Below are 15,919 nucleotides of genomic sequence, written 5' to 3' on the forward strand. Positions count from 1 at the left end.
GAGCAGAGTTAATTGTACATATTACTTCCTTACATAAACATAAAAATCACTGATTGCATCTTCAGAAAATATCTTACATTGATGTAATTTCACATCATCTGCAGTGAAAAGCTTTTACAGAAGGCCATACATAATTGTGGACATAGCTGCTATACAGCATATTGGCAAGTGACATTTTGCCCCATTTTGCTGTAATGCTCTCCTTTGTTTAAGTAAAAATCAACCAATGACTTCCTGCAGCATCTGTAATCTAATCAAGCTACCCAAAGCTTTTTATTATTATTAAAAGCACTCACGCCAAGCGGCCTGCTAAACAAATTTATTGGAATACAGTTCTCGTGTGACTTTATAAATTGTTCCTCCAGCAGTAAAAGTGAATGAAAACATAACACGATGAAAAGCCTTCTGAGGGAGGTCTTCATACACTTAGTGTAAAACTAAGGTGTCAAGAAATCCATTTTCTTTTTGACAGGCAGCTGCCTGTAAAAACTTGATTTTGTGGACATGGGCCTGCACGCACACATTAAGCCACCTGCGTGTGTTATGTCATGTGGTTCTAGCTTCAAGGCCTTCAAAGCCAGAACAGACCTCTTGCCAAATTACACTGAATGATTTTAGCTGGGCTGCTGTGAGACTTTCCATCCCCTGCCTCCCACGAGCCTGTGGAAATTATTCAGCCAGCTAGGGATTGGCTAAGGAGGTTCACCTCTGAAGACATTATTCAGCCAGCTAGGGATTGGCTAAAGAGGCTCACCTCACATTTGTCAAAGGCTTGTGGGTATAGAGCAAGAGGGGCTAAGGTTGGTTTTCTGTCTTCGTTTGGTTTCATTTATCTTCATGCTTCCACTTGCTTTCGGGCTTGTGATTCTCTGGATCTTGGGTTGGGCCCTGTCCTATTGGAAGATCCATACTTAGGTAACATATAGGGCAGATTGAGTTTCTTTTGTTATTTTTGCCTGAAGTGTTGTTTCCAAATGTTACTCTGGTTCTTGTATGCCTTTTAATTCCCTTTCCCCCTTACCTTATGTAAATAAACTTAACACCAACTTCAAGAGTTGTGTGTGCTTCCTTCCCAGTAAGTCCTGGTACTAAATCCAGAGCCTTCTGTTTCGTTATCACTACTGTTTAAAGTATCAGGCTTAGGGCTTCAAACAGAGGGTGCCTGTTTGAGCCTTTATTTCTAAACCCTAGGGGTGTCTTCTGAGAGTCCCCCAGCTCAGGCTGGGGTGGACATAAGGGGTGGTGGCAGCCTACTTCAGTAATTGTTTGCCTCAGCCTACAGTGCCAGGAGCAAGAGCAACCCCCTCCTTCTCCTTCACATAAGGTATTTTAACTGTACACATAAACATGTAACAGGTGAATGCTGCAAAAAGTACATCATACAGGTACATATATCAGGAAGTTAGGACTGGCTGATTCAATAGGAGATTTGGGTGTAACCAGACGCTGAACTGCAAACTGGAAGGTCGGCAGGACAGCAGTTTTAGATCCGAGTGCTGCGTGACAGAGTGAGCTCCCGTCTTCAGTCCCAGCTTCTGCCAACCTAGCACTTTGAAAGCAAGAAATTGCAAGTAGATAAATAGGTACCGCTTCGGCAGGAAAGGTAACAGCGTTCCGTGCACCTCGGTGTTCAGTCATGCCGGCCACATGACCACGGAAGCGTCTTCAGAGAACGCTGGCTCTTCGGCTTAGAAATGGAGATGAGCACCACACCCTAGAGTCGGACATGACTGGTTGGGGACACCTTTACCTTTACCTTTTTTAGCATAATGTTTGAAACTTCTCTGAGGCTATAAAACTAAGTTAAGAATGACATAACATTCACCTGTTAGTCTTACCATTAAGAAATAGTGATCCTCTGGTTCAGCTCGAAGATATTTAAAAATGACCTGCTCCATGAACCTTTCCATAAGATCCCAGTCTTCCACAATGCCATGCCGTACTGGCCACTGAAGCAAAGATGAATGGAAGCAAGGTAGCATACTAGTGAATGAGCATATCACATTTACTTAATATGAGAGGGGTCTATTCCATTGTTTCAGTCCAGCAGACATGGTACATAAAGAGATGATATTTTGCACAAGAAGCTCATCACGAGCAGGGCCTGCCCCATTGACTTCCATGTAAGGAACTACATCATGCATGACGCTGAAATGAAGGGAGCAGTCCCTTTGCATGCCAAGTTCTGTGCACTGAACTCTGACTGATGTGTATTCAGTGGAGCTTCAGGGCATAGGTGCAAGCCCAAACAAAATAGTACAAAGTTACTACTAGGTTTAAAGGTTAGTGGCCAATACAAGAGATTGTGGGAGGGGTCAATTCTAGAGCCTATACCCATTATAGGGGCTGCCAGCTGATAGCTAGCATCATTCTTTTGGCTTTCAATTAGCAAGGAACCTGAGTAGGTTGGGGCACCACATGCTACTTCTAACCTTGCCAGGCCCCACATTAAATGAGAACACTCTCAACATCCTTCGCAACAGCACAGCTTAGGGGGCTCTCAGGCATTCTTTCAGTCTCTGCATCCCACTACCCTCTGATTCTCACCAACACCATCTTCCTTCCAACCGTTAACCCCACTCATGACAAGTTCCTCAAGGCCCCGCAAAAGCTGGCATTAGTCCTATAAATACATCTCTGTTTCCTCAATCATCTGTTTTGTGAATGCCTTCCAAGGAGCAGATGATGCATGTGCATTACGAGTAGGGATGTACGAAAGTCACTTACCTTTCCGCAGATCATGTTCATGGTGGAGGGGGGGGAGGCGTTCCGTTCCTCCCCCCTGGAATCCTCGACGGCCAGCTGTGCTCCGCGGCGGCTCCATGGAGCAGCCAGCCAGGCCCAGGCCAGAGCCATCCACAGCCGGATTTCCAGCCACGGAGGGCTCTGGGTAAAAAAAACACAACCACGTATGCAAATGGTGGCGGCTACAGCCGCCGCCATTTGCGTTCCTTATTTTTTGCCGTCTTAGTCTACGTAAATACTTATGTAGACTATTATGGCGAAAATAAGGGGGAACGCAAATAGCGTAGCAGGCACTATTTGCGTCCCTTTTGATTCGCCGTTTTAGCCTATGTAAATATTTACGTAGGCTAAAATGGCGAATCAAAAAGAGACGCAAATAGCGCCCACTACGCTATTTGCGTTCCCCTTTATTTTTGCCATAATAGTCTACGTAAGTATTTACATAGACTAAGACAGCGAAAAATAAGGAACGCAAATGGCGGCGGCCATAGCCACCGCCATTTGCGTACGCGTTTTTTTTTTTAAAACCCAGCCGTGATAGGCTACGTAAATCTTTACGTAGCCTATCACGTCTCTGTAAAAAACAACAACAACAACAACAACAAGACTGCAAATGGCGGCGGCGGCAGCTGGTCAGAAGACCAGCTGCTGCTGGCGCCACCTGGAACATCCGCCCCAGTTAAGTCTCGTCCCGGGGGGGATCCGCGGGGAGGGGGGCGGCACGCCATTCCGCCACAGATTTCAGGGGGCCGCATGCACTGGCATTTGGCCTCACCAAGATCCATGGTGGAATTCTCTGACATCCCTAATTACGAGCCCCAGATATGGTAGCAGTAGCATGAGAAACCTGAACAGAGACTGTAGATAGGACTACTGAAGCAGAGAAACTTGACACTGATTGGCATCTGCCTGGTCAAGAGACAGTCTATGTTAATTTGAACCTAAGACTACAGCCAGCACTGTACATGGTGCTTTACAGAAACACAGATAGACCGTTCCCTGCCACCAAGGAGCTTGCAACAGTGGGAAAGACAAGAAGGAGAGGGAAGGAAAGGAGGAGGAAAGAAAAAAAAACAAGGTAACAGAGGATGAAAATACACAAATATAGTTACCCATACTTTGGCTTCATTTCAGTCAGGGTAAAGGACTAGGGGTTGAGCTAAAGACTTCAAGGATTTTGAGGAGAGATTTGAAGGCAGAGAAATGGCACATCATATTGAGAAGGGACAGCAAGCACAAAGGACAGTAAAGGAGAAAGAGTGGAGTCGCTTAAAGGAGCAAGAGACATTTGAGCAGCAGAAGCTGATCAAGTCGAAACCCTGAAATATCCAAATCAGTTCTGTGCATTAGTCATACCCACTTTGAAGTTACTAATTACATCCTAGCCATTCATCCATAAAAGATGTATCATGGAGCAGGATTGTTTAAACTACAGAACATTTAATGCTTTAGCTATATCTTGTAACAGTAAAGATCTGCCTACCAATAGGCTCATTTAGAAGGGTGCTTCAAAGTTTGCCCCAGCTTTACCTTTGTAGCATAGGTGGGCTTATCTAGAGCTTCATCTCCAATGAAAAAGTCTAGATCATCAACTCCCTGTGTCAGCCTCCTCTGTGCTTGGTCACCTACTTTTGCTGATTCTCTTATTGCAATACCTAAATTAAAGAATTACAAGAAACAATCCCATTAACACACAAATAAGGAAACTTTTAAAACTCTAAAATCCTAGCCAGTTCAAATATGTACAATCCCACAGCCAGGTGGCATCTGCAATTCAGTATTTAAATTGACCGGAAGACTCCCATGAGATTATTCAAGTTGTATCCATGGTGTCAGGTAAAGAGGAAGTCACTTGTTTGCTAAGGCAGATCCCTGGCAGCAACATAATAGAGATAGGAAGGAAACAGGCCTTGTCATAGCAACCAGAAAATGGTTTAATGAGGGCCGGTACTGGCAAGAAGAAAAGCAAGCTTTTCTCTTCAGTTATACACTAGCCAAGGACGCTAGCGTAGTAAACACCATTTCCCAGAATGAGAGATACACAACCCACCCAAACAAAGCTGAGCTCAAGAGCTGAGCAGCAAATTAGTCATCTATTTTTATCAATGAGCACATATTATAGAAGGTAGAGCAAGAATGACTTACATGATGGGAGAATGAATTGTGGCTCTGTATTCCCTGCATAACCCAGTTTTGTATACCTAAAACAAGAAAGTTAAGCAGTCTTAAAATGCATATTATGGCCCGGGGGGGGGGGGGGCGGAAACAAGGCTGCATTTATACAAATCTACTGCACAAAGCAAAACAAGTGACTTATTCTACACATGGTGTTTGGACCAGCCTTGTATCAGCAACTAACCTGGTAGCTACAGGTGATCAGAAATTACATGCAGGTCAGTGAGCGGGCTGCCAGAGGGACAAATCACACAGTCCCTCTTCTGCCAGATTGTTTTGTTTCTGTGCTAGCCATGGAAAAAGGAAAGCTCCTTCCTCTGTGACCCATATAGAAACACAGAGGGCTGGCACACGAAGGAGAGCTCACTTCCTCCCTCGTTTGTTTGAGAATTTATTTTTTGCTAGTCTGCAAAGAGGCTATCCTGTATATCCATGCTGCCCATGGAGGAGTGAGCTCCCCCTAACATGGAAATGCAGGCTACTAGCCTCTTAGCAGGATAGTAAAAATAATTTGCAAGCTAGTAACTCCTGTGGACTTATTGTGGCCTGGCCCCAGAGACTGATAAATCTAGTGAATTTCATGAAGTCTCTTGGGGATTTAGCTAGCAAGCCTGCCAAAGCCGTGGTCTACACTTGAAAAGCAGGGATGATTTGGGCTATCAATATGATTGCTTCCAAATGTCCTTGATCCCATCATAGAGCCATGCCAGCCCTTTGGGCGCTGAGGGCAATGAAATGACTAGGCTGATAATTAAAACACAAATGGCAGAAGACTCTTAACAAATATGACTGGACACAGGTGAGAATCCATCTTCAAAATTATTCTGTGGTAGTGATGATGGCAAAGGAATCTTACTTCTCCATCGCCATTGCATCCGCTCAATGTCGTCCAGCTGATCTTTTTAGTGTCTGGCCTATGCCAAAGAAGCCCAAAGAAGGGCTTCTTTGGCATAGGCCAGTGGTGGGCAACTTGTGGCCCTCCAAATGTTTTGACCTACAACTCTCATCAGTCCTAGCCAGCCTAGCCAATAGTGAGTAACCACCCTTGTCGTAGGCTCTGGGATTCAAGAGCGGTAAGCCTTGAAGGGCTACTGTGACAAAATTTCTGTGCATGTTGCAGATAAAGTCACCCACCTCTGTACTGACTTGAATGACTTTCTACAGAATCCAAGATGAATGGGGCTAGAACATGGTCTAATCACACAGTTTGAGAATTCTTCTGGACTCAGCCCTATCTGGGGAAGCTCTGGTGGTAGCAGTGGCCAGGAGTGCTTTTTACCAGCTTAGCCTGGTATACCACCTGTGGCCCTATCTGGAGAAGACAGACCTTGCTTCAGTTAGTCATGCGCTAGTGACATTTAGGCTAGACTACTGTAATACACTCTACAAAGGGCTACCTTTAGAGATGGTTTGGAAACTACAACTGGTGCGGAATGCAGTCACCCAGATGTTGGTGGGGGCCAAGTGGTTGGAATATGCGACACCTACATTGTACTAGTTGCACTGGTTGCCAGTGCATTTCCAAAAACAATTTAAAGTGTTGATATTGACCTTTAGATCCCTAAACATTTGGCAGCAGGTTACTTGAAGGTCACTGGTTATCAGTCTGCCCACATTCTGAGATAAACTTCAAAAGCCCTCCTTGTGTGTCTGCCTGTGATGTAGATTATGTTCATAGTTATGAGGGACAGAGTTTTCTCAGTTGTGGCTCCACACATGTGAAACTCTGTCCCAGTTGAAATGCATGTGACCCCATAATTAGAGGCCTTAAAGTGGAGTCCTAAGTCCCAATTGTTTAAAATTGCATTCTCATAAAGAAGGATCATACTAGGTTGCTATATGATATGCTGCTGCTTAGTTTTAATTATTTATTTGATGTAATTGTTCCTAGTGGACTGAATATTTTTTGTGATTACTGTTATTGCCTGTCTATTATTAATTTTATTGTTATAGGGTTGAATCCAGACTAAGTTAGTCATACTTCAGCCCCACTAAAATCTATTGGACAAGTTAGCCAGGACTAAATTAAGCCCCATTGATTTTAATGGGATGTCATGTCTCCTGCTTCCAAGGCCTAGTGTCAACCCAAGAAAGGCTTGCATTCAGACAGGCCACATGGGGGGAGCTTGCGGCACTCCCTTTTATACCTTCCCAGCCTGAGGACACAGCTCTCCCATCAACTTCTGACTCTGAGAATGATTCCCCTGCTGCAGAAACACCCACAGGCCCTTTAAGAATTACAGACAGTATCCAGCAAGAGTGAAGCAACTGGAAGACCAGGCTCTACCTACCTTTTTAAGGCCTCATTTGACTCCAGTCCTTTGCTGAGACAACATTTTTCCAGCTCAGCTAACTGAGGACACTGGGAACTATCCATGGTCCTGTTTGCCTGAATCTACCAACACTAAGCTAGTAGTGGACCTGGCTTGTCTTGACCTGTCCTGACTCATTGTGATCTGATCAACTCTAACCTGATGTAGCCAGAGTTATGACAACTTACTGTGACCAGGTTGAATTGCTAAATTACAGTGACTCAACATAATCTACTTGATTTAATCAGATCTGTCTGACATAGCTTGCCTCTTCCCTCATGGGCCCTAAGCCCCAGCAATCAGGATATATAACTTAGCCTAAATCCAACACATGGTGTTATGATTTTAATTGGATTGCTTGTTTATTGTTGGAAGCTGCCTTTGATCCTAAAAGACAGCCTATACACATTTTAAATAAATTTACAAGGCTAGTTTGGACACCAAAGTACAGCACCAGCTTTATACGTGGCACTAACATCACTGGTCCAGCTAGCCCAGTGTTCTCCCTATGCTGATTGGCAGCAATTCACCAATGTCCATAAATCTTTTCAAGACTTTTCAGAGACCCTTCTAACTAGAAATGACAGGGATCGAACTTGGGACATTCTGTATGCAAAACATGTTCTCTACCACTGAGTTATGGCCTCTAAAAATTTCATCTGTGGATGAATCCACATATCTGAAGAGTCAGACAAGAATAATTTCATGTTGCAACAGAACTTTAAGTGTAGGATTTATTGTTTTGACATTATAATATGCTCCCACATGGCTTAGTATTATTTCAAACACCAACACCACCTTTCAACCAGGCAAAAATTTATAACTATTCCACAAGGCTACAGTTTCCCCATGTTCTTCAAGAGACAGCCTGAGGGTCACATCAAGGACCCCTGTGCCTCTCATCCTATCCCATCAAGCTTTCAGAGCCTCCAGACATTACAGCTACCCTGAACAAGTTGAAGGGCATTTTCAGATGTAAGGCTTAAGTTGGGACTTTCTTAAATCACACTGAAATCATTATACAAACACAAAACCATCACCAGAGAAAACTTATAATGAATCTCTCTTCCAAATTCTAAGAACTTTTGCGTGTGGCAGAAATTTTGAATGAGAAGCTCAAAGATGTTTTGGCATGTTATGTGAAATCAATCTAATATAATCTCTCTCTCTCTCTCTCTCTCTCTCTCAAAAGACTTGGTCACTGGAGTTAAAGCTGTCTATGGTGTACATCATGATGTACAGGGCTTTGATCTTATACTTCAACTTCACTTTGAGAACTTGTATTGATTTACGTCATGATCCTGAGCACTGACTTCTGCACAGTCAGTCCTACTGAGTTCAATGAGTCTTGCTCCCAAGTGTTTATGTTCAGGAGTATACCCCTCATCACAAATGCAGCAGGGCATCAACATGGCAAAGTTAGAACACCCCCAAAGTTATAATAGCGAGGAATATGTCCATTCGCTGAAATTAAAAGTGAATATGAAATGCTACTGAAGACAGTTTGACTTTAACATCAGAGAAGCATGTCATCCCAGACAGTTTAAAAATAGATCACTCTGTCCCATGAGGGTCAGCATGTAAACTGATCGCTAAGGAAAGCTGTCAGAGGACAGAGAGGATTATACAACCAAATAGACAGTGTAGTGTGTTCTTGTAGATATTAAAAGATATCTAAACATTATTGGACAAAGGAAAGAAAAAGCTGTAAAATATTCCAATTGTGGCTTGGGAATTAGATACAGGACAAGGGATCATTAATCAAAGGATCAAACAGTCACCAAAACAGTTTTGGATTCCACCGATGAAACACATGTGTGTGCTATTAGCATATACCCTGCCTACAACCTACAGGACTTACATCTGGGGACTGCTTAGCACTTGACAGGTCATGTAGTGGCTACAGCCCTCTGGGGCCCTTATAATTTGAGCATTAGTCTCTAAAACCACTCTCCCCCAACCTGGTATCCTCTAGATGTGTTGGACTGCAACTCCCATCATTCTCAGACAGCAATCCAACACATCTGGAGGGCATCAGGTTGTGGAAGGCTGGACTAAACAGCTTAGGCCTAACATACCTGGGAGAGTACTTTGTGCATAATGTCCCACTGTGATCTCCAAGATCCATCACAGATGCCATCTTTGCACTGTCCAAATAGAAGGGCACACAGAAAGGCATTTTCAGTTACTCTCCCACTTATGAAACCCCTCTCACTGGAAGTTCGCCAAGTCTAACCCTGAAAATTTTGCATTAATATTCTAAGAACTCTCTTTTGAGGCTGGATTTAAGGGATCAGGATTAAATCAGCAGATGGATGGGGACTGAATTGGTGCAGTTTTATCCTGCAGAATGAAATCTTTATATTATTAAAATGCTGTCTGCCTTGCGTCTTCAGGATAAAGAATACCATATATCAAAATAAACAGATCCTCCACATTTTTGGAAGAAGAAGAAGAAATAGGAACAGCCACTTTAACGGGAAAAGAAAAAACCCTCTCCATCCAAGAACTCAGATTATTTATTTGGGACAAGAACAGCTCGTGTACATATTACACATGACATCTAAAGAACAAAACTATGGCATCTAGGACTCCAGAATTCTATACTAACAGAAAAAACCCACAATTTTGTCTGCAAGCACAAAATCCAACATCTGAGATCAGAATATTATGCAAACTGTGCGCTTACACTTAATTTGCATATTTCAAACCAAATGGCCTGGCTCTCAAGAACTGTGCAATCAGCTCTGTGTATTCAGCAGGGCTCTGGACTTGCACATTTCAGAGAGCAGTCCATCTTGCATGGCAAGCCTCTTTCAGAAGTGAAATTTTAAAAGCAGTCTATATTTCGGGGCTGTGCTGCCAAAAGTCAAAAGCTCCATTGGACAAGTGTTGAGGGCACTTATAAACATATTCAAATCCCGGCCTTTTTTTCCTTGGCATTTTTTTTTAAACAGACTGGTTAGTCATTTATTGGTCATGTTATGTTTAAAGGGAAAGACCTAAAATAAATGTAGCAGAGCAATGAGGGAGAGATGCTGGAAGAGGCAAAGCGTCAAAGGAACCATGATACCAAAGATGCTATCAAAGTCAATCATCTTCACAGTGTTTAGGGGTTTGATACGCTCTTCTGAGTTGCAGGTGAAGATTGTCCCAGGATGCTGCCTTACTTGCTCATCTAGGACATGAGCTGATTTGGGGAGAGCTCACCCAAACATCTTGACCAAAAGCCATTGGCCAATGTTTTGGTATACACTTGGCAGATGTATTTCCTAACAGAATCCTCAAATCTAGTGAGCCCATCCAGGAAATCCATGTTCCCATCCAGCATTTGCCAGATGCGTGGAAGTGGCCAGTGTCTAACATCTGGCTCAGGAATAACTCATGACTGATGGTGTTTCACCTCTTGTTGAGTCTGCCCGATCATACAATTGCAGAATGTGTGTGGGTTAAGTTGGACAGGGCAAGATCTGGGCAAGACTTGTAGTTGTGGGATTTGAGGGTGGAATGGCTGTGTTTGTGTGTGCACACATGTGTGAGAGAAAGGGGGGAGGGAAAAGGGGGGGAGAACTCTGAAAAGTTATAACGTGGAAAGTTATAGGGCAGGGAGAACTAGACCATGGACCATCTAATGACCAGATACAACAGAGGACCTTTGGCGGTGAAGAGGGAATTCCAGAAGGCGTATCTTTTCTCACCCCGGCAACACTAGGACATGACAAGCTACATCCGCCCAAGTTGTTCTTCTGCACATGAAGTTCCTCTTCCTATTAAAGGTCCTTTCCTCTGCCGCATCTGGTCATCCTAGGTGTAGGTGAATTATACTGTCAACATCTCTTATCTTGTGACTACTTGAATTCACCCCATGATTCTTATTTTCTACAGGTTAATTGCACTGGGGGTGCTTCCATCCAGACAAGGCTTTTGTGGTGCCATCGCCCTATCTCATTCACAGAATTTTACAGGGGATGCAGATGACAATGTCATCCACTTGTAACCCTCCCATATTTTCCTACCACTTCTTCTGTCTTTTTCCTTACCACAGAAAATTTGTTAAGGGAAAAAAGGCTGCAGAATACCTCCCAGTTGGTATTACTAGGAGTCCCCCATCTGGAATCTCCCTCAGTTCCTACTGAAATAAATCAATTGTGGCTAACTTAAGTCCCATTGATTTCAATGGGACCTAAATGTAACTAATTTAGTCTAGTTCAGCTTCCCTACCCTGGTGCCGTCCAGGTGGTTTTGGACTTTAACTCCCAACAGCCCCAGCTAGCATTGCCAATGGTCAGGAATGCTGGGAGTTGTAGTCCAAAACATCTGGAGGGCACCTATGGTTTTACCCACCCATCACAAAACCCCACAAGAGTACTTTAGCAGAATATTCTTTAAAATCACATGAGTTAAAACTTGGTATTTTTCTTTTACGTGAAAGCTGAATACACAAGACCCCGCCCAATTTATATACCACAGGCTATGCACCCTATGGCATACACCTGTGGCTATACGTGTACATTTCCAGACATCCCCCAAGTAGTTACAGCATTTACACTGCAGAAGTATAAATTAAATATGGTCAGTATTGACTTGAAATTTATCAGATAACAAATGTGAGAACCAAAGACTTCAGCTTCTGTAGCCTTATACTCTTCTACAGGAGTAATTCTTTTCCTTAAGCAAGTAAACATGGAGGTTGGGGGAGGGCGCAGGAAATCTAAGACAGAACGTCTCTATTCTGGTTTATGGATTCTGAAATGAATTTCTACTTTAACCCTGTCTTGCTCAAGTGAAGGGGGAGAAGAGGAGAAACATAACAGCATCCAGAGCACTTGTAAAACTGTTCCTACTTCCTACAATGAACTCCTCATCCATCTGCATCTGATCACTACAAACCTGATGCAACAGATGGCAAGTAGAACAAAACCCACAAGCTGACAAAGATGAGAAGGGGGAGCCATCAACACATTAACATAAGTACCATGTTCTCAAATCTTATTTTCTGAATATATACGTCATCACACCAAAATATGTGAAACGTGAGGCTGGAGGAAAAGTTAAGGGATAGGAAAGCTTGCAAAATATAGCTGTGAGAAAAACTTCAGGGGACCCTCTATAGTAGTAAATACCAGGAGAATAAAAGGGATATCAGTAATGTGGAAACCCTAGAGACAGGATAATTTTCAAGATGTGAAACTGCGGATGGCAGGCAGAAGAAATCAATAGAAGGCATGCAAGGCTGGGGGTGACTCAAAGCCATGAGCAAACTGGGCCCAAGTATTATACCACTCCTGGGAAGAGAGGGCAGGTTGGGTCCAGAGGAACAAAGGCAGAACAAAGAAATATTATTGCAGAATCTGTCCATTCTTTTTAAAAGAGGGAAAAACAAGGCTAAAGAATTGTGTCTTAAGAGAGTGGGGAACAGGGGGCAGTTGTAACAATAGATAAGGTGAGGCAGATAGTATCGGATATCATTAAGGGCATCAGAACAGGAAAAAGTCCCAGTATTGGGAAAAAGGCGGGATATAAATATAATAAACACATAAATGACAGACAGAACTGTACAGTCCATCCCAAATCTCTCTAAACTGTTTCCAAGGAATAGACAATAAAAGCTGATGGAATGGGTGTGGGTGGGTGTAACAAGAGAGATCTGCCACTTTGAGGCTGGGAATTTGTCAGGGAAGTACTACAGGGTACCCTACCCTTACGGGGAAGTACCACAGGGTAGGGTTGGGGCCAGGGACAGAAAGAGGACGGAAGGAGCAAAAACCATTTTCGAGACTGTTCCCGCACTGGAATCTGGGGAGGACAAAAACAAGCGCGTCGGACCGGGAGTCCGGAGATCTGGGTTCTAGTCCCCACTCAGCCATGGAAGCTCACTGGGTGACTTTGGGCCAGTCACAGGCTCTCAGCCCAACCTACTTCACAGGGTTGCTGTTGTGAGGATAAAATGGAGAGGAGGAGAATTAGGTACACCGCCTTGGGTTCCTTGAGGAGGAAAGGCGGGATATAGATGTAATACATAAATAAATCCTGAGGAGAACGGCGTCAGATACCAAGTTATTGTTCGGTATGACAGCAACAAACGAAGATCATGGCATCTGGCCCCATCACTTCCTGGCATATAGAAGGGGAAGAAATGGAAGCAGTGACAGATTTTACTTTCTTGGGCTCCAAGATCACCGCAGACGGTGACTGTAGCCATGAAATTAAAAGACGCTTGCTCCTGGGGAGGAAAGCTATGGCCAACCTAGACAGCATAGTAAGAAGCAGAGACATCACCTTGCCGACAAAGGTCCGTCTAATCAAAGCTATGGTTTTCCCAGTAGTAATGTATGGCTGTGAGAGCTGGACTATAAGGAAGGCTGAGCGCCGAAGAATTGATGCTTTCGAACTGTGGTGCTGGAGAAGACTCTTACGAGTCCCCTGGACTTCAAGGAGGTCAAATCAGTCCATCCTAAAGGAAATCAACCCTGAGTGCTCATTGGAAGGACAGATACTGAAGCTGAAGCTCCAATATTTTGGCCACCTAATGCGAAGAGAAAACTCCCTGGAAAAGACCCTGATGCTGGGAAAGACTGAAGGCCAAAGGAGAAGGGGACGGCAGAGGATGAGATGGCTAGATAGCATCACGGATGCAATGAATATGAACTTGAGCACGCTCCGGGAGAGAGCGCAGGACAGGAAGGCCTGGCGTGCTATGGTCCATGGGGTCACGAAGAGTCGGACACGACTGAACGACTGAACAACAACAACAATGACAGCAACAGCACTCGCGGGGGCGGGGGATTAAAACACACGCACGAAGATGGGCATAGCTCTTCTTGCGTGAGGTTCTGAAACGGTACCGGCCCTGGGAGGCGGGAGAACCGCCACATAGGGAGGGAGAGGGCAGAACAGGCGTCCCGAGGTGAAGGAGGCTAGGGGAGCTGGTTCCGGGGAAGAAAAGGTCACAAGGAAAAGCCAGCCCGTAGCGCTGGTGAAGAAGGCTGCTCCGCCCGGAAAAGGTGCACACACACCCCGTTCTAGTACAGGGAGAGGCAAATCATGGCTTCTCCGAGGCAAGATGCCCGTTTGGGGCAAGGTCTTAACCGGGGGCCGGGCAAGGAAAGGGGGCGAGGGCAGGGGCGGGCGGAGAAGGGAGAGTCGAAGGGCGCAGTCGGGCGCCCGGGCTGAGGAGGCGGGCAGTGCCGCGCGAAGCGCGGAGCCCGCGGTCGCGGTCACTCACCCGGTGCCGCCGTCAACGACGCACGGGGGCAGGTGCCTCGCCATTTTCGGGGCGGGGGAAAGAGGAGGAGAGGGAGCCCTCCCTGCCGGGGAAGCCCCGGCCGCACCCGCCGCCTCAGCAGCCCTGAGCCGCCGACTGGGCTGACAGCGCCGGCCGCAACACGCTTGCGCCAAACCCACGCTTCTCATTCTCCCCGCCCCGCCCCGCCGCCCAATCCACGTGATTAAAAAAAAACACGTTAGCGACCTGCGGTGCCCCCCTGGCGGCCATTTTGGGATGGGCACAGCTAGGCTTCTGCCCTTCTTCTAACCCTTCCCCGACGTGGGGTCAGTGGTCACCTAGCGAGAGGTGGCGGTATATGGATGAATTTTGTATTGGAACACTCCCTCGTATTTACTGATGTACGTGGTCTTTAAATTATCTACCTGCTACCTATCTCCTTCGTGGATCACTGCCTCGCTGTGGCGAAGGGGCTTGCGTAACTCAGTGAAGCCATAAGCTATGCCGTGCAGGGCCACCCAAGGCGGACAGGTCATGGCGGAGAGTTCTGACAAAATGTGGTCTGCTGGAGAAGGAAATGGCCACCCACTCCAGTATTCTTGCCAAGAAAACCCCATGGAACATATCACAAGGCTAAAAGAGACGATGCCGGAAGATGAGCCCCTCATGTCAGAGGGTGTCCAATATACTACTGGGGAAGAGCAGAGGGAATTTCCAAGTAGCGCCAGAGAGAGTGAAGCGGCTGGGCCAAAGCCGAAAGGACACTCAGCTGTGGATGTGTCTGGTGGTGAAAAGAAAATCCGACCCTGTAAAGAACAATATTGTTTAGGAACTTGGAAGGTAAGATCAGTGAATCCAGGTAAGCTGGAGGTGGTCAAACATGAGATGGCAAGATTGAACATCGACATCTTAGGAATCAGCGAACTAAAATGGACAGGCATGGGCGAATTGAATTCAGGTGACCATCTTATCTACTACTGTGGGCAAGAATCTCTTAGAAGAAATGGAGTAACACTCATAGTCAACAAAAGGGTGGGAAAAGCAGTACTGGGGTACAATCTCAAAAACGATAGAATGATCTCAGAATGAATCCAAGGCAAACCATTCAGCATCACAGTAATTCAAGTCTACGCCCCAACCACTGAGGCTGAAGAATCTGAGGTTGATCGGTTCTATGAAGACCTACAACACCTTCTAGAACTAACACCAAAAAAAGATGTCCTCTTCATCATAGGGGATTGGAATGCTAAAGTAGGAAGCCAAGAAATCACCGGGATAACAGGCAGGCATGGCCTTGGTGTACAAAATAAAGCAGGACAAAGGCTAATAGAGTTTTGCCAAGAGAACACGCTGATCATAGCAAACACTCTTTTCCAACAGCGCAAGAGGCGACTCTACACATGGACATCACCAGATGGTCAATATCGAAATCAGATTGATTATGTCCTTTGCAGCCAAAGAT

The 15,919-nt window shown here is 45.1% G+C and overlaps 1 protein-coding gene across 5 annotated transcripts in view; it reads right to left on the reverse strand.

Moving 5' to 3' along the window:
- Window positions 1-14,644, reverse strand: part of ACTR3B (actin related protein 3B) — a 47,118-nt gene extending 32,474 nt beyond the window's left edge. For 3 of the 5 annotated variants that reach the window (XM_084859332.1, XM_084859337.1, XM_084859335.1), the window contains exons 1-5: window positions 14,458-14,644; window positions 4,891-4,946; window positions 4,276-4,400; window positions 2,728-2,886; window positions 1,839-1,949 (exon numbers count right to left, since the gene is read on the reverse strand). In XM_084859332.1, coding sequence (XP_084715458.1) covers window positions 1,839-1,949; window positions 2,728-2,886; window positions 4,276-4,400; window positions 4,891-4,946; window positions 14,458-14,501 — 495 coding nt within the window. In that variant the 5' untranslated portion in view covers window positions 14,502-14,644. The remainder of the gene's footprint in view (window positions 1-1,838; window positions 1,950-2,727; window positions 2,887-4,275; window positions 4,401-4,890; window positions 4,947-14,457) is intronic. The other 2 variants (XM_084859334.1, XM_084859333.1) reach the window with 1 other exon arrangement.
- Between the last annotated feature and the right edge of the window lie 1,275 nt (window positions 14,645-15,919).

Source organism: Heloderma suspectum, chromosome 5 (assembly GCF_057233095.1).
Source record: "Heloderma suspectum isolate Gila_16-S chromosome 5, 16-S_ref, whole genome shotgun sequence".
Taxonomy (NCBI): domain Eukaryota; kingdom Metazoa; phylum Chordata; class Lepidosauria; order Squamata; family Helodermatidae; genus Heloderma; species Heloderma suspectum.